Genomic DNA, 19087 nt, shown 5'->3' with positions numbered 1-19087 from the left:
TAGCCAGTGGGTATATATAGTTAGGATTTTTTCTCTATGGGATTTCTGAAAATTCTATGTCTAATAACTTTGGCGTTTGTGGACGGAATTGGCTGAAATTTTCAGAAAAATGGCACATTTTGTTTCTGAGCAGCCCCCGAAAATTTGGGGGGGGTTCGTCAAGGGGGGGCTGAGAAAAAAGGGGGTCCCAAAACGTGTTTTTCCCATTCATTTTTCCATAGGGTGGTTGGACTCACTTTTAGCTCGAACGGCTGAATAGATTTACATGAAACTTGGCAAAATTGTAGATATGGTTTGCCCGACGTGCCTTTGCTATGTCTCAATATATGTGCTCCAGTGGATTTTGAGAAATTAACGTTTAAAAAAATATATATATCTGTGACAGCGCTCCGGTTAGCGCCCCGGTTCGCGTACCTGACGCGTAACGGAACTTCGCGAAGCGAAGCTGATTGGCTCTCTGGTGTCTGTCAACATTCTAAACAGTCCGGAGTGGCCGCCATTTTGTCTCTCGGTACGATCGAGAGACAAGATGTGGTGAAAAACGAAGGGGGAAATGAAGGAAAGGGGGCAAGGTAGACCACTCCTGACCCCCTAGGATTGATGAGGGGGATATTAAAGTGCCCCGCGGGGCAAAAAATAAAAAATAAATTTTTTTTGCGATTTTACGCCGTAGAGGCACGTCCCGGTACGCGAACCGGGCAGCTCACCGGGCAGCTCACCGGGCAGCTAACCGGGCAGCTAACCGGCAGCGTAGCTGTCAACATTGTAAACAGTCCGGAGCGGCCGCCATCTTGTCTCTCGGTAGGTTCGAGAGACAAGATGTGGTGAAAAAAGAAGGGGGAAATGAAGGAAAGGGGGCAAGGTAAACCCCTCCTGACCCCCTAGGATTGATGAGGGGGATATTAAAGTCCCCCGCGATTTTTCGCGGTAGAGGCGCTTCCCGGTACGCGAACCGGGCAGCTAACCGGCAGCGTAACGGGAGTCCGCCATCTTGTGTTTTTGGAGCGTCCGGTTCGCGTACCGGGTAGCGTCCCGGTAAGCGTAACAAGGGGAAAACCAAGAGAACCAGTAAAAAAAAAATTAAGGGAATAGATTTCCAGCAAACTTGGCAAAATTGTAGGGACTGTTTGTTTGATATGCCTTTGCAAGGCCTCAAGATATGTGCACGTGTGGATTTTGTCTAATTAAGGTTAAAAAAAATATATATATCTGTAAGCGTGATCCGGCACGCTTACGTTACGGGTTTTGTTTGCGCTGCAGAGCCGATACGTCACGGTTATGCGACGCGTCATGAGGCGTCTCACGTGGCTACGTGATACGTCACGTAATAAAGAATATATTTTACAGCTATAGATATTAGCTTTTAAAAAACCAATGAAATTCACTGAAAAAACCATAGGTTATAGACCATATATAGTTAGGAATTTGCATTTACAAAACCTTGAAAATTCACTGAAAAAACCATAGGTTAGAGACCATATATAGTTAGCTGGACATTTTATTGACATAAAACCAATGAAATTCCATATATAGTTAGTTGCACTAACTACATATCGCGCACCTGCAATCCACTGCTGATGATGTCACATATTACATCATTCATGACATGGTCAGTGACATCACTGATGACATCACTGATGACATCTCAAATGACATCACTGATGACATCACTGATGACATCTCAAATGACATCACTGATGACATCATGACACACCAATACCAGTTACTACATACGCACTCACTGATTCCTACGTCTACACACACATTCACTCATTCACCCATACAATCACTCATACATACAGTCACTCATTATTACAACACTATCATATGCACTCATACACCTATGCAGACACTCACACACTGCCACTCATCCATGGAGTTACTCACACACCTAGTCAGTACTGTAAAGAATCAATCACACTTCCATTTCCTCATCTATACAGTTAAACACAGAACACCATACTTCAGTGACATCACTGATGACATCACTGATGACATCTCAAATGACATCACTGATGACATCTCAAATGACATCACTGATGACATCATGACACACCAATACCAGTTACTACATACGCACTCACTGATTCCTACGTCTACACACACATTCACTCATTCACCCATACAATCACTCATACATACAGTCACTCATTATTACAACACTATCATATGCACTCATACACCTAGTCAGTCCTGTGAAGAATCAATCACACTTCGATTTCCTCATCTACAGTTAAACACAGAACACCATACTTTTCACACATATACTAACACATACTTACTCTCTTATACAATCACTGATACAAGTACACATTGATATGCACAGAGTCACACACCTCCCAGCCAGCCACACACACACTCCGTCTTCCATACATCCACTCATTCTTCAATATGTAAAACATATTTAAACTTTACAAAAACACACAGACACTAGATGATGTCATCAGTGATGTCATTTGAGATGTCATCAGTGATGTCATCAGTGATGTCATTTGAGATGTCATCAGTGATGTCATCAGTGATGTCACTGACCATGTCATGAATGATGTAATATGTGACATCATCAGCAGTGGATTGCGGGTGCGCGATATATAGTTAGTGCAACTAACTATATATGGAATTTCATTGGTTTTATGTCAATAAAATGTCCAGCTAACTATATATGGTCTCTAACCTATGGTTTTTTCAGTGAATTTTCAAGGTTTTGTAAATGCAAATTCCTAACTATATATGGTCTATAACCTATGGTTTTTTCAGTGAATATATATATATATATAGTTGGTACTTTACCAATTCAGAGCTGTAATATTGTGCCTGGAGTGGTAAATGGCTTTTGTTTTTTTACAGCTCGGCAAGGACAGGACTGTGCTAGTCCTATTCCTAAAGACTTTGCTGTAGAAATGGCAAAAGACTTTGCCCTTTTCTATTTTGGCATGGATGGCACTGTGCTAATCCTATGCTTAAAGATTTTGAAAGAAAATCAAAATCAGACATTTGAGGTGAGCAGATCTACAGTGTAGCTGGTGTTGAGAGCGCTCTATACAGAAGCTGCTTTCCACCTAAACTTGAGAACTACCCAGAGTTCTCTACTTCTTTTTTGCATAATTTATTTGTCACTCAATGCCTGAAAGGGTATTTTTTTTTACTTATACTGGGTGCTCCCTTGTGTCTATACCTCTCTGAAGAGCTCTAATTAGAGGGAAACACTGTGTCAGGGGTTGCTTTTACTCATTTCAGATTGGCTTGGTTGGTAGTTTACCAATTCAGAGCTGTAATATTGCGCCTGGAGTAGTAAATGGCTTTTGTCATTTTATAGCTTGGCAAGAACAGCACTGTGCTAGTCCCATGCTTAAAGACTTTGCTGTAGAAATTGCAAAAGACTTTGTCCTTTTCTATCTCGGCGTGGATGGCACTCTGCTAATCCTATGCTTAAAGATTTTCATTGAAAATCAGACATTTAAGGTGAGCAGATCTAGAGTGTCGCTGGTGTTAAGAATGCTCTTTACAGGAGCTGCTTTCCACCTAAACTTGAGAACTAACCAGAGTTCTCTAATTCTTTTCTGCATATATATATATATATATATATATATATATATATATATATATATATATATATATATATATATATATATATATATATATTTGCCACCAAGTTCGTCCAGACTACTCTTTGTTGAAAATTGCCGACAAGCAAAGAATCAACCTTCCGCCTGAAGCGACTGTCAGAGCGCCGCAAGGAGGGTGGAGGAAGTGCGGCGTAATACGGACGCGAGGGCACCCGAGCGTGTTGGCAAACCTGAAAAGCAATTACAAAGAGTCCGCGAGGAGTTCTCCGCCATTGTGGATGATTAAACAGAAACAGACACGCAGCGCTCAACAGGAGAGATGAGGTGAGAGCGCTAAGCATTAAGTAAACACACGGAGCAGCTCAGCGGCCTTGCGACGAGTTTCAGACAAAAGCTGCATAGATTAAACGCTGTGCAGCGGTGTATACAGCGCTTATTGTCTAAATATATGAAGAAACTGCTCAGTACATGCAGGTTGAACCGGCTGAAGTACCATACAGTAACAGCCTCCACCATTGAAACAGTTCTTTCTTTGAAATCACAAAGTCAAAATTACATTCAACAAGTGGCAATAAATGACAGACAGCATAGGGGAAAGAGCAGTTAAACGTGCACAGAGAGCACAGGCAATGTTTCAAAAAGGAAGTAGAAGTGAAACCGAGAAAAGAAATGAAGCAAAATCAGTTGAACCGGGAGAAATGACATTGAAACAATTATTCATACAAATGGAGAGACTTTTGAAAAAAGAGATTACTAAAAGCTAGGAAATCCTAACCCTTGAGAAATATATTGAATGTAAAATGGTCCCATGAGGACTGAGAATTTTCACACTCTCAAATCACCCGGATTCCAGGCCAGAAATGCTGATCGATTGGGGGAACAACAACATGCAATGCTCACATAACATGATGTTAATAATTGTCAAGTATGCTAAAATGGATATAGAAGATCTCCACAAGAAAATATTTAAATTAGAGTCACTAATATCAACAAGTGAAAAGGAAGAAGAATCTAAGAAATTAAGAAAAGAAATGGAACGCAATCTTGACAGGCATGAGAGAGAAGTTGAACAACGGAAAGAACGCAAATATGGAAGGGATGAGCATGACTATGCATGTGGAACAATCTTAACCTTTGCAAAACGATTTGAGACCTTGAAACAGCAGATGGGAAGAAATAAGAAAACGGAACTTGAGTCCGAGTGAATCCGACACTGACTACAGTGAAGGGGAAGATCAGACACCATCAGGCCAACGTACGTCTTTTTTAGATGAGATGAAATTGGTCTATTTAGACCAGCAACTTCCAAGAGGCAGAGGAAGAGGGAGAGGACAGGGAATCAGAAGAGGGAGAGGACAGGGAATCACAAGAGGGAAAGGAAGAGGAAGAGGCCAGCAAACTGTAAGACCAAGCAAAGAAAAACCAGAAGAAGCTCAGGAAAAAACAAGGGGCTATCATCTACGAAATCGGATAACGAAAGTATAGAAAATATGAAACAAACTGATCCTTATCTGATCATTAATCTGTCTAAACATGTATTAACCAAAGCCGAGGAGAGTCTACTTAATAAAGGATTAACATTTTGCCCAGAAAAACATCCTGACCTGGTAGAAACTAAGATAGACCTCTATAAGTATGTACGAAAATTGAAATTGGCCAAATTCTTTAAGAATCAAGGACGGCAGACCAACCCTCCAGATGAAATACAACTCCATCCACTGGTAAGGAAATTCAACAAATGACGATTGCAGAAATACCTGCACTACGTACAGCATTTGGCTAAGCCAATGAAACTGATGAGGAAAACCTTCCTGACAGTCAAATACTACAAGAAATGGGCCAAAGTACACATGAACATCAGGGAACGAAATTCAGAAAACAGTCCAAATTTTGTCCCATATTGTATCCAGGGAATAGGATTGATACATTTTATGACCTAGTAAGCATGGATTTGGAAAGACTGACTAATGTCAAACAGTGTGGCAAGAAAGAAAATCTCTCCATTGAAGAGAGAACGGCCTTGAAATCGCTCATGGAAAACAACACAATAGAAATTAAACCTGCTGATTAAGGCGCAAATATAGTCATAATGAATAAGGAAGACTATACAATAGAAGCAATGCGCCAGCTGGATGACACAAACAAGTATGAAAAACTTAAAAGAAATCCAATAAATGATTTGATCTTGGATCTCAACAGTAGACTGAAAAAATGGCAGCAATCAGGTCTACTCACCGATCAGGAGGTACAATTCCTCATGAATAATGACCCAATAACACCAACAATGTACTTTCCCCCGAAAGTTCACAAGACCCTAAGAAAACCACCAGGGAGGCCTATTATTTCTAGCTGCGGATCACTATACAAGAACATCTCCACGTATGTGGATCACTTTATAGCTCCGATAGTTCCAACCTTAACATCATACATTAAGGATACCGCGATTTCTTGAGAAACCTAATGAACATAGCATGGAATGATGAGTGCCGGCTGGTAACCATCGACGTAGTATCACTTTACACGTCTATTAACCATAATCTTGGCCTGACAGCTATGGAATACTTCTTAAAACAGAAACCCATAGAACACCTGCACCACTGTAAGATGGTCCTGGAGATGATAGAGCTGTGCTTAAGAAATAATATTTTCCTCTTCAATAAGACCTACTACTTCCAATGTTGTGGCACAGCCATGGGAGTTTCCTTCTCTCCAAGCTACTCCAACCTAGTAATGTGTTGGTGGGAGAAGACCGTAGCTTGGAGAGAGGAGAACGACCATCACGTAGCCATGGTAGTACTTTGGCTACGTTTCATAGACGACCTCTTTTTAATTTGGAACGGGACAGAGACAACATTTTTGGAATTCTTCGAGATATTGAACAACAATGACAATGGTCTAAAGTTCACACATTCAATTAGTGCCAATGAGATTGTTTTTTTGGACACTAAAGTCTATGTGAAGAATGGCCAAATCGAAACTACTGTCCATCGGAAAACCACAGCAACCAACAGCGTGCTGCATGGAAGAAGTTTCCATCCGGATAGCCTAAAGAAACACATCCCGTATGGGGAATTTATCCGGATGAAACAAAACTGTTAGAATAGAATTGAGATGAACAGCAAATTCAAAGACACAACTGAGAGATTTTTAAAAAGAGGTTACAAATATAATGATGTGAGACGAGGTGAACTGAGGGCAAGAGGAGTGACAAGGGCAGAAACGCTGATAAACAAAAAGAATCTGAACACAGAGAAACCATCATGAGAACCAATAAGAATGGTGTTGACATACAGCAAAGAAAGCTATAAAGTACGTAAAGTATTGAATAAATATTGCAACATTTTAGTCAAAGATCCAGATATTGGAGAAGAACTGGGGAAACATCCACAAATGTCATTCAGAAAGGCACCGTCATTACGTGACAAATTGGTCAGAAGCCACTTTGAAATAAAGAAATCGTACACATGGCTACAAGAAAGGCAAAAGGGCTTCAATAAATGTAGCCAGTGCAAGGCCTGTAAAATTGGAAGATCATTAAAATCTATCAAGGATCCGCAAGGCAAAACTTTCAACGTAGAAAATGTGATTACATGCAAAACCACGCATGTGGTGTATATGTTGAAGTGTTTTTGCGGTAAAAAATACATTGGGAGTACGATCTGCCCTTTAAGCTAGAGGATCTTGGAACACATAAGGGCCACACAAAATAAAGACCAAACGTATGCAATAGCTGAATGTATGCTAAAACATGAGAATAAAACATGGCAGGATGTAACCTACAGTGGATTAGCAACCATACCCACAAATGAAAGAGGAGGAAATAGGATCCTCAAGCTGAGACGCTTGGAGTCAAGGCTAATTATCCTATTCAAGACGAAAGTCCCGTTGGGTTTGAATGTGGATGAGGATATGCATATACATCTAAAAGATATCATTGGATCGACATTGACGGAATTTGGCAAAGAACTGCAACCTGTGAAAAAATGAATAATATGAAGAAGAAAAATGACATCTTGAAAAGAGAAAAAGAACCAATTAATCAAAAAAATTGACAGATGCCGATGTATCCAAAGTGAATCAACATGGTAGCATACTATCAACACAAGAGGGCACTGAGCCCATGATGAGTAATAAAGATCCCCACATATTCATGAGGGAACACTGATTCCGATATGAAATATGGTTCAGATAAGGCGATCCCACAAGGGATGTCTGAAAGGACTGTCCTAAAATAATGAAAGTACATGGGGACATTTACAATAATATTGTTGATAACCATAGTAAATAAGTTGACTGCGTGGAAGTGGTGAGAATTTGCTTGTCTCATATATATATATTAGTGAAATGATATGTAGATGAGTAAATGAAAGGATGGCGCAGTAAATAGAAATATGAGATGGATGGATGGGACTAAAGGGAAATCTTAGAGAATGGATGAGAGGGTTTAAGAATGGCAGAGTAAATGAAAATCTGAGAGGATAGATGGATGGGTGGGTGAAAGGATGGCATGGTAAATTAAAATCTAAGAGGATGGATGGATGGCAATCTAAAGAGAAAGCCAAGAGGATGGAACAAGTAATGGCTGAAAGGCTTTATTGATGGATGGGTAAGTCAAATGATGGATATATGGGTGGATGGATGGATGCCTGCATAGATGATGGATGTGTAAACAGATAGATAGATTGATGGAATGGCCAATGGATGGATGAAATGGTGAAAGATTGAATGATGGATAAAAGAGTGAATGGATGACAGAATGGTGGATATCAACAGGTAGATGAAGGGTGAAACGATGGTGTATACCTCTTGGACGGAAGTGACAATGGAGCTCTTCAATGGAGGTTTGGGCTCAATTGCATCACATGCTTGGTGCTGATGCAGCTAAAGTTCAAAGTAAGTGGTAGTTTAATTTTCTGGCCACCCTCTTGCCTATGTGCCTTGGTTCGAGTCTTGGGCTCTACCTCTGACACACTAAAGCATACAGAAAACCTTTGGATGGAATGCTTGAATTAAACTCAACCACTGGTAATTATTTGGCCCGCATCCCAATTCATTGTTATTTTGCTCACCATGTCAACTATGTTTGGAACCAGCTGTATTCAAATCAGTCTTGACCCTGCTCCAATCAGAATCGTTCAGCTGAACTGCCAAACCTGGTGATCCCTGAACCAGAACACAAGTAACCCAGGACTGGTTTTGCCCTAGTTATGGGCTCAACAGCTGGATACAGCTCTGTTCCAGTGACACAGTGTGAATGGGCCCCATGTCTGAGCATACCCATGCCACTAAGGGTGACACACTAAATGCTTGAAATAATGACAGCCACTAGTAATTACTCGGGACCGCATTTTAATCCATCGTTATTTTGCACACCATGCCATCTCAGTTTGGACACAGCTACATGCAAATCAGTGTTGACCCTGTGTTTGACTGGGGGTGAACCTTAGTCAAGCAGCAACCACAATCCTTGTCAGGGTAAGGCACAAGCAAAACCCAAATTAAGCTGTGCTCAACCCCCTGGTAGCTTGGCAGAGAGCACTCAGGCATACTTACAGGTAATGTGGAAAGTACCTGTAAAACAGTTCAGACAGCCACACAGTCACAACACACCACAAAAGGAGCCCACAATAGGATTAGAAGAATAGGCTGATTTTTATTAAATAAAACAAGACCAAAACGACATAAATCCAATTAGTGGAATTGAAGATGTTGAATTTTAAAGTATTTTGAGAAACCAAAGCCAAAAGGTGTATAGCGTCAACTGTAGATATCTGCCAGACTGAGACAAAGTAACAAGTGTAGGTCAACTGTGATGGAGTGCTGGTTAGCCACAAGGACCCAGTTACGCTCACCAAACAAAAAGTACCTTCAATCCTGGTTTGCGGAGCTTTGTGTGGATCCATGTCGAAGATCCCTTGAGCACCTAAGACGATGCACCAGTTCCGAAATGTGGCAAGGCCGCGGTGCGAGGCACTATTGCATCAATGTTGAAGATCTCATCGACGGGGCTTGCGATGTGAAGTCCATTTTCGGGTATGCATGCACAGTCGGGGTGATGCTTTGGTTCTGAGGATCTGTGAGGCTGCCATGTGGAGTCTATTGTCATTGTTGAGGCTGCTGTTGATGAGAGATGCAAGGGACTGTGCCAAGGACGTGTCGCACTGTGGCTGTTTCAAAGGCAATTCTGGCTGTGTCAGTAATGCCAATCTTTTGCGTTGGGTCCAATCCATGCCGTAGAGGAGATGCATTGTTTCTGCTCATGCAGCAGATTAGATGTGTCGGTTATGCTGGATCCTCAGGATGACAGAGCATCTTGGGACCACTTTCAAGGGTCCTGGACAGGGGTGGCACCAGCAGACAGTAGGTCAGCATAGCAAAACAGGAGTCCAGCAGAGTGTCAGTCCTTCAGCAGCACTGCAGTCTTTCCCCCTGGCCGAGTATCCACAGGTCTAGAAGTGTACTAAAGTGGTGGTGTCTGAGGTCCTTCAGTTATACAATGGTGCCCTGGATCTGGAAGGTGGAAGAAGCTTCTAGAAAGTGGCTTTGAAGTGCAAGGAATTCCCTGTCTCCTCTACCCTGGCTCCAAGCTGGCTAAAGTGACAATGCAGGGTCGTTAGGCACTTTGTGTGGAGACAGGACACAGCCTATTCAGGTGTAAGTGAGGCTGTGTCCAACTCCCACCTCCCATCCTGTCAGTGATGGCCCATCCAGTCACACCTAAGCTCCCATTGTGTGTGGCTGTCTAGGAGGAATATATAAATCCCAACTGCCAACTACACCCAGCCATGTGAACAGAGATATGCACCAAATTGCTATGGTAAGAAAGTGTCAACTTCCTAAAAAGTGCCATTTTCAGAATTACAATTTAAAATCCGACTTCACCATAAGTATGTAATAAGGCAACTCCAATGTTATCGTCCGGTAGCAAAAGGCCTGGTGTAGTGAAAAGCGAATTAAAGAGTTTTTAACTACCAGGATATGTTAAAAGTAAAAGTACATGTCCTACTACTTAAATACATTGCACGCTGCCCTTTGGGCTGCCCAGGGCCTTTCCTAGGGGTGACTTACAAATATTAAAACAGAATATTTGGGCTTGGCAAAAGGTTTATGTTGTCAGGTCGAATTGACGGTTTCAAACTGCGCACACAGGCTCTGCAATGGTAGACCTGAGACATGTCTAAAGGATTACTTAGGCGGGTGGCACAATCAGTGCTGCAGACCTACAAGTACAATTTAATTTACAGGCCACAATCACAGGTAGTGCCACTTTACTAGTGACTTATAAATTAATTAAATATGCCAATTGGGAATAAGCAGGGCCACTGAAATTATGCGGCAGGGGAGGGTAAAATTATGTGGCAGGTTTGAGTAAATTATGCAGCAAGAAAAGCCAAATTATTTAGCATTATGCTGCATATTTTGTGATAGTATTACATCATTATTTTGTCACTGTTTGACTATTAGTTGTACCTCATTAGTACTAAGTATGGGCGAAGTTTGCGGATCTGCGGTCCGCGAATTTGCAAAAAAATCCGTGAGTTCGCGGATTTTCCCGTGAACTCGCGGATTTTTTTGCGATTTGCATAACCTATTACTGGAGTACTTTCTACTGGCTAATACAGTAAGTGCTACCTTGTTGGGTAAATGTATGGTGCTTTCTCTACACTATAGCTGCGTAAAGTGCCAGAAGAGTTGTCTCCAGTGACCATGTTACTATGCCATTGCGCCGAAGGGCGCAGGGGTCCCTTGAGTGAGCTGTCCATCATAGTGGGTAAATGGCGGGAAGATGGTGCACACTGCTAGTGTGTGGGGCGGGGCCAAACGGGCGGGCTTCTATGCAAGTTCACATGCCTCTTGTGTGTATAAAAGGTCAGAGCCCGATCAGAGCAGCAGACGAGGAGAAATAAGCTCCTGGTCACAGGAACTGCACAGGGATTGCGCTCGTGAAAGTGAAGGATGCACTTTGCTACCTTCACTTTCACGAGCGCATTTGAATTCGAAACAATTGTTTTTGTTCAAATCTGCAGTTTATGCAGCAGATGATAGATTATGGGGCAAATCTGCAATTATGCAAAAATAGCCACCATCGCGCAATTGCATAATTCGAGTGACCCTGGGAATGATCCAATATTAACATGTTTGGAGGAGACAGCACAAGCACTTTAGCACTGGTTAGCAGTGGTAAAGCGTCCAGAGTCCTAATACCAGCACAAACGAGGTCAGAAACAGTGGAGGAGGAAGTCAAAAAGTGGGGATGAAGACCACCTGTGAGATCAAGAAATTTGGAATGACAGGAAACGATGAATTTCAAAAACAGGTGGTGTTTATTTTCTGAAGTACAGCAAAAGACCCCAGCCACAGCTGTCGTCCTGAACGCTCTGACTAACACTCCACATAGGGAGCTTCACATAGAATTCTGAGCGATGTAACATTCCAAAGCCTCTCAAAGGAGCACAAACCATTATCACAAGCAGGGGAGGGAATGAGAGGGATAAACAGAGTAACTCTACCACACATCCCCTCCTTTACCCATTTAAAGGAAACAACAGTGGAAATGGGGGAGGGTGAATGATGGCTACATTCATTTGCTAAAGGGTTGTTGGTGTCTGCAGTGGGAGCAGTGTACTTCACCACCCTCCCCAGGTTCCAAATCGTCCCTTCTTGCGTTTTCACAGCATTCCTGAATAACTTTACAATTTTGGTACGCTCCGAAAATTCAGACCAATTCGCTCTACCCCAGGGTGCTTTAACTTTAATCAGATTGACTGCATGTAGTCTATCAAATCTGGTTTTCCTATTCATCATGGCCTTACATTCTCTGTCCCGCCACTGTGACTCTTTAGAGTGACCAGTCCAACTTTTGTACCATTTTATCCACCCTGGTACTAGCCTTGAGTTGGGTTCTCTAGCTTTGAGTAATTCCAAAGGTGTCATGCCTGTGATTTGATGAGGGGTTAGTCTATAGTCTTTGGTAACTCCGAGGTGCTCCTCGTGGGCTAAATTGACCAAGCTCTCTCTCAATGCCTCAGGAGGGACCAACCTTGTACCCCTGAAAAGACAATCATCAGCAATCGATAGTTCGTCTCTGACCATCCAGAATGGTCTAAGTGTCTCTTCCCTCTTGTCTTTGTCCATCCAAACACCCTTCGTCTTTCCACACACCCTCTGCAGGAGCACGTCAGCCCTCAAGGCTTCCTTCCAGCTTCCTTCTTCTACGGCTCCTTGGGTGATGACACACACGTTCTACGCCGGCATCTCTTTGTCTCCCTCATCTTCCTCCTCCTCATTGACTGCTTCCGCTCCTTCTTCTCTAACCAGGCAAGAGAGGCAGTTGGCTGCAAAGTTCCTCACCCCAGGCACATATTCAACCTCAAACGTGTACTCTTGGAGACTCACGACCCACCATCTGATTCTGCTTGAGATGGAGTCTAACCCCTTCTTGGTCAAGATTTCGACCAAAGGCTTGTGATCTGTCCTCAGGTTGAACTTCATTCCCCACACAAAGTCTCTAAATTTATTAACAGCCCAATGTACCGCCAAAGCCCCTTTCTCGATTACCGAGTAGTTGAACTCTGCCTTGCATAGTGAGCGTGAGGCAAACACTATTGTTTCCTCTCCACCTTCTCCTATTTCCATCAGAACAGCTCCTAATCCTTTGGCGCTGGCGTCGGTGGTTAACACGGTATTCCTGCCAGGTACAAAGGATTTGAGTTTGGGTGCTTCAGCCAAGGCCTTCTTAGTGTCTTCAAACTCTTTCTGACACGCCTCACTCCAATCGAAAGTCACCACTTTCCTTAGCAGGTGGCGGATGGTATACGAGCTTCTGGCAAGGTTCTGAACAAACTTGTTGTAGAATTCCACCATTCCCATAAAAGATTTGATTTCATCTTTGCTTTTGGGTGGTATAAGGTTCAGAATGGTGTTTTGCAGCTCTGCCTTAGGGCGAATGCCCTCCGTTGTCCCCTTGTGCCCCAGAAAATCTATCTCAGCACACCCAATATTGCACTTTTCTCTCTTCACGGTGAGTCCTTGTTCTTGGAATCTCTTTAGCACCTGTCTGAGCCTGTGTTCGTGTTGAGTACCATCCTCCCCAAATATCAGAACATCATCCTGGTAGCACACTACCCCAGGTATGCCTTTTAGAAGGTTGCGCATTATCCTTTGAAAGACCACGGCAGCAGACACAAGTCCAAAAGGCATGCGCTTGAATTTGTAGGCTCCCATAGGCGTGATGAGCTCTTGTGATTCAGGGTGGAGCCTGACTTGGTAGTAGGGAGAGGTTAGATCCAGTGTAGTGCATACCTTTGCTCCCGCTAACCTGCTCATCATTCGGCAGAGGGTACTTGTCAACTATAACTTCCCTGTTCAGTGCTCTTAGGTCAATGCACAAATGCACTGCACCACCCCCCTTCCTGGCTGCAACAATGGGTGCCAACCACTCAGTGGCTTCTACTGGTTTAATCACCTCCAACCTGCACAACTTCTCTAACTCCTCACTCACTGTTTCCTGTATCGAAATAGATAGGTTCCTAACCTTGGGTGAGACCGGCTTGGAGTTCTCTTTAAGTCTTATTTTGTGGGCATAGTGCTTGAGGCATCCTAAACGTTTGGTGAAAACATCCCTGAATTCTTCTTCAATTCCCTCCAGTGTTTTCCCCACCTCTTGTACTAATATTTGAGGGTTTTTGTTGGGATTGAGGTAAATGCCTAAATCCTTTTGTGCTTGCCAACCTAGTATCCCCTTTCTTGGACACATATATCTTAGAGACTGCAAGTCTGTCTATGTACCCAACAGTGCCCCTAGAAATAACCCTTCATCGGTATGGGTTGCCCACCATAATCTCCTGATCTTACATCCGTTCTCTGCAGTGTCAATTTTCCCTTTGAAATTTTCTCAAAATCTTCCACTGATATGATTGTCAGTTTAGAACACAAATCAAACATCGCTTCAACTTTCATCTCCTCTACAGTTATGAAATCCTTAGGATTGCTCATAGACTCTCCTTTAATCTGTAACACAATTTCGTCACATACCCGGGTAGTGTCATCTCTGATGTTTTTCCTGTAATTAGCGTTACTTCTGCAGCATTGCCTAAAGTGACCCCTCCTACCACACTTATTGCATGTCACCTTGAGTGCGGGGCACTCCCTGCTGTTTGCTAAGTGTCCAGGTTTGCCACACCTGTAACAACATCCTTTAAAACCCCAATTACCCTTATTCCCCTGTTCCTTTATCGGGCCTTTGACGGTAAGCACTTTCGCACTCTCCACAGAGACTTCATTCACTTTGGCCTTCCCTTCACAATCCTGCTTGATCTCGCTCACACACTGCATCATGTCCTCCACCTGTCTTGTCACAATCAGCACCTCCCCAAGGGGCGGGGTGTCTTTTAACCACGACTCTTCACGTATTCGCTCAATCTTACACTTTAAAAGAAATTGGTCACGTATCCGCTCCTCACACGCTCCTCCAAACTTGCAAGTGGCAGCTAACTCTCTGAACTCTGAAACAAATTCCTATACTGTTTCACCCTCCTTCTGCCCTCTTTTCCCAAAATGGTACTGTTCCATTATTGTGCTGATTTTCGGCAAGGAATAGATGTCAAGTTTTTTCAAACTAATTTCATATTCATTCAGGCCCCTAGCATCATTTACATTCAGATCAGGAAGGAGTTCTAGAATTTCAGTAGTGCAATAATAATGCCACTTTCCTTTCTAGGCCTACATTTGGACCACATACCTCTGCATAGTTTTGAAATACCTTTTTCCACTTGTTCCATTTTAAGACTGGCTCCCCTGAGTGACCAGAAAAAATGGTGAAGGTGTAACATTCTGCATTATGATTATGTGAGCATTAACGTGCGACTAGCAACAAAGATATATCAAGTTTTCCACCTGTGTTTTCTCAACCAATCTTTACCCACTCGTAAGACTGCATAGAACTATTATGCCTCTATTGTAAGGTACTGCTAGAGCAAAAGGAGTTAGGTCCTGGGTCGTGTAGGGGGCTGGACCATCTATTACAATATAAACATACAATTTGACCCCCACACCTGTAATTTGAACTTGTTATTTAGAAAAACAATAATCAGGACTATTTCTGATTACGTAGGCTTATTTATTTTGGCCCTTGCTTTTTTATTTTTGTTTTTTCAAATCGAGAAATTAGATATGTACGAGAAAGACACTAAACAGATAGTCATTAATCAAAATATAACAATTCATGAATAACAATGCATTATTTACAAATACGTTAAGTCATACAATACAAAAAGAACATTCAGATGAAAAAAAAATTTTGCACATTATTTACAGTGATGATATATATCGGAATAGTGAAAAACAGAAGGAATTATTTATAGTGATAACACGTATCGAATAGTGAAACAAGATGATGATTCTTTTGAAAGAATCTACATGAAGGCTGGTCGATATAAGTAAATTAATATTATATCACAATCATTTTTGTGCAAAAATTCTTTTAGAGCAAGGAACAAAGTGAAAATGCCCTGATGAGACCGCGTTGATTTATTTAACAGGTCGAAACGCGTCGGCAGTAAGAAGGCTCCCCCAAAAAACATAAAGCAATGATTGTGATATAATATTAATTTACTTATATCGACCAGCCTTCATGTAGATTCTTTCAAAAGAATCATCATCTTGTTTCACTATTCGATACGTGTTATCACTATAAATAATTCCTTCTGTTTTTCACTATTCCGATATATATCATCACTGTAAATAATGTGCAAAATTTTTTTTTCATCTGAATGTTCTTTTTGTATTGTATGACTTAACGTATTTGTAAATAATGCATTGTTATTCATGAATTGTTATATTTTGATTAATGACTATCTGTTTAGTGTCTTTCTCATACATATCTAATTTCTCGATTTGAAAAAACAAAAATAAAAAAGCAAGGGCCAAAATAAATAAGCCTACGTAATCAGAAATAGTCCTGATTATTGTTTTTCTAAATAACAAGTTCAAATTACAGGTGTGGGGGTCAAATTGTATGTTTATATTCTATTGTAAGGTAGGCATGCATCAAATTTGTGTAAATGTCTTTTAAAATTTGAAATAGTCTGAAAACTGACACTTTTTAGTATGATAGCATAGAATTACAAAGAAAGAAAAATACCAACAAGTTCCACATGAGGGCGCTGTTCCACTGTAATACAAGAGTGGAAGAACTACCAGCTCCTTTCACAGTCTACACAAGTTTATCATAACGTCCTTCCTCGTCAGATTCTCCTTTCTGACAGGAAAGGAAGGACCTTCGTCACTAAACCCCTTCCCAAACAGAGTTAAAAACAAACACTGATGCAAAGAATGCTGCCAAGAAGAAACCAGCACGTTCAAATGAGTTTCCACAGCAGATAAGGTGAGTCTCTACTGTGGAAAGAGAGAAGCGCAATTGGAGTGGGATCACTCCATTCAAATATCCCTCGACTGGTGTGGAGTTGTTTATCACAACATCCGTGGAGCGTGGGGAGGTTGCACCTTGTCAGGACTGTCAAAGGTATAACTCACCAGTTAATACCATCAGCGCTATAAATAAAGGCTGCTCTCACAGACTTTTCAGAGGTAGTTTTTTCCCAAATACTTTTCCTTTTGCAAACAACAGGTTTTTGAAAGGTACACTTCTTTAAAAACCGTTTTTGTTTGCCAGCTTGAGATACCAAATGAGTCCCTTCAGGAGAGGTTTTTCATATATAATTGTCCTCACGGTACCGTCGATAGTCACGAAACAGACTAACTACTTTTTGCGTGTTGGGGTCAGATTCTTCTCTTCCTCCTATTTCCTGCATCCCATCCTCGTCGCCAGTGTGATATCAAGAAACTTGGAATGACAGGAAACGATGAATTACAAAAACAGATGGTGTTTATTTTCTGAAGTACAGCAAAAGACCCCAGCCACAGCTGTCGTCCTGAACGCTCTGATGAACACTCCACACAAGGAGCTTCACATAGAATTCTGAGCGCTATAACATTCCAAAGCTTCTCAAAGGAGCACAAACCATTATCACAAGCAGGGGAGGGGGTGAGAGGGATAAACAGAGAAACTCTACATCAGAAGATACCACACCACCCTTAGGCTGACAGGGATAACAACCCAGCTCCAGTTGGGAACAGTCAGGCCAAACTGCAAAGCCAGGTCTCCCCTGAAACGGAACGCAAGCAACGCAGGACTGGTTTTTCCCTAGTTATGGGTCCAACAGCTTGGGTCCAGTAACACAATGTGCACAGCACCCACGTCTGACACTCAGGTATCTTGCTGTGATTGGTTCATGTTATCTAATGATGGGCCAAACCTGGTGGGGCCCTTGCAGGCCTTCTCTTCAGCCTTTTGAATAAGGCTTATTCTTCTGGTGGTGTTAGCATCTTCCTCTTGCTGTGGAGGTGGTAGAGTAACCTTGGTGCTTAGTTGACACTGGGAGGACTTTCCCAGGCTCTTGCTGCCCTTTCAATTATGGCTGGTAAGGTGTTTCTTTCCGGTTATTGCCTGTTCACTTTATGTTATTCATGCTCGGTAGGTTATTGCAACCCTTTGATGCCTGCTTTCAGGCATAGATATCCCCTTGAGATAACTAGTATTGGTGAATTTCAGTGTTTTTTTCATATGAAATGGTATGTTTTAACTGTCATTTTCACCTAATGATAACACCCCTTTATTTCCTGCACATCCAGGCCTGGAAGAGTTCACTATGTCATATTTGTATGAGTGTTATGGTTAGTAGGTAGTGTTGGAACTGGCATTTAGCAACGCTGGGAGGTACTGTGGGTGGTGCACGCTGTAGGGGCCTCCTGAGATATATCTTAGGCCTGGAGCTTTTTTTTTTATTGTGGACTGCATACTTACCATCCATCTTTCTAACCTTTTTTATTTTCTTTTTAGGCTGTTCACAAGGCAATGCTAAGCATTGACGAGAAAGGCACAGAAGCTGCAGGCACAACTACCTTAGAGATTATGCCAATGTCCCTACCCCCCACCGTCAAATTCGACAGACCCTTCCTGGTGTTGATTTATCACAAGCAAACCCGAAGCACCCTCTTCATGGGAAAAATTGTGAACCCGACTGCTAATTAGTCTTATGCTTTTTTATTTTTGCACTCTAATTTTACTTTTAAATGTGTCAAATAAAATGGCATCATGCCGTGGTTTCTACTCATGTGAAACTGTGACCTTCAATGGAGCTGTGAATGTTTGAAGTGTTACACATTTTTTAAAGTAAAGATTATGAAGAGATCTGACATCAGTATGGCACCATGTCCTGGTAACCAGTGGATAAGAGTTCAGTTTACCTTTATCTTTACATGTAACACCACACAAATGAACAGTTTCAATCTTCGTTGGTAAGAAATTGTGTCTTACTCCAATGGTGCCACAGCAACAATGTTCCAACATTCTCCTGCTGACTTCCCCTAACCTCAGACGTCCACAGCACACACTCACACATTGGGATCCACACTACTCTTAAGTACACACATAGAGTCCGCCACACAAAACCCCTAACATG

The 19087-nt window shown here is 42.0% G+C and overlaps 1 protein-coding gene across 1 annotated transcript in view; it reads left to right on the top strand.

The window, feature by feature from the left end:
- Nucleotides 1-18739, top strand: part of LOC144781329 (alpha-1-antitrypsin-like) — a 112907-nt gene extending 94168 nt beyond the window's left edge. The window contains exon 6 of the mRNA XM_078660104.1: nt 18466-18739. Within this exon, the coding sequence (XP_078516230.1) occupies nt 18466-18657 (192 nt within the window). The 3' untranslated portion in view covers nt 18658-18739. The remainder of the gene's footprint in view (nt 1-18465) is intronic.
- Nucleotides 18740-19087: the final 348 nt, after the last annotated feature.

The sequence above is a fragment of the Lissotriton helveticus genome, chromosome 9, assembly GCF_964261635.1.
Source record: "Lissotriton helveticus chromosome 9, aLisHel1.1, whole genome shotgun sequence".
NCBI classification, from domain to species: Eukaryota; Metazoa; Chordata; class Amphibia; order Caudata; family Salamandridae; genus Lissotriton; species Lissotriton helveticus.
The sequence above is the reverse complement of the archived record's forward strand: the minus strand, read 5'-3'. Positions and strand labels throughout refer to the sequence as shown.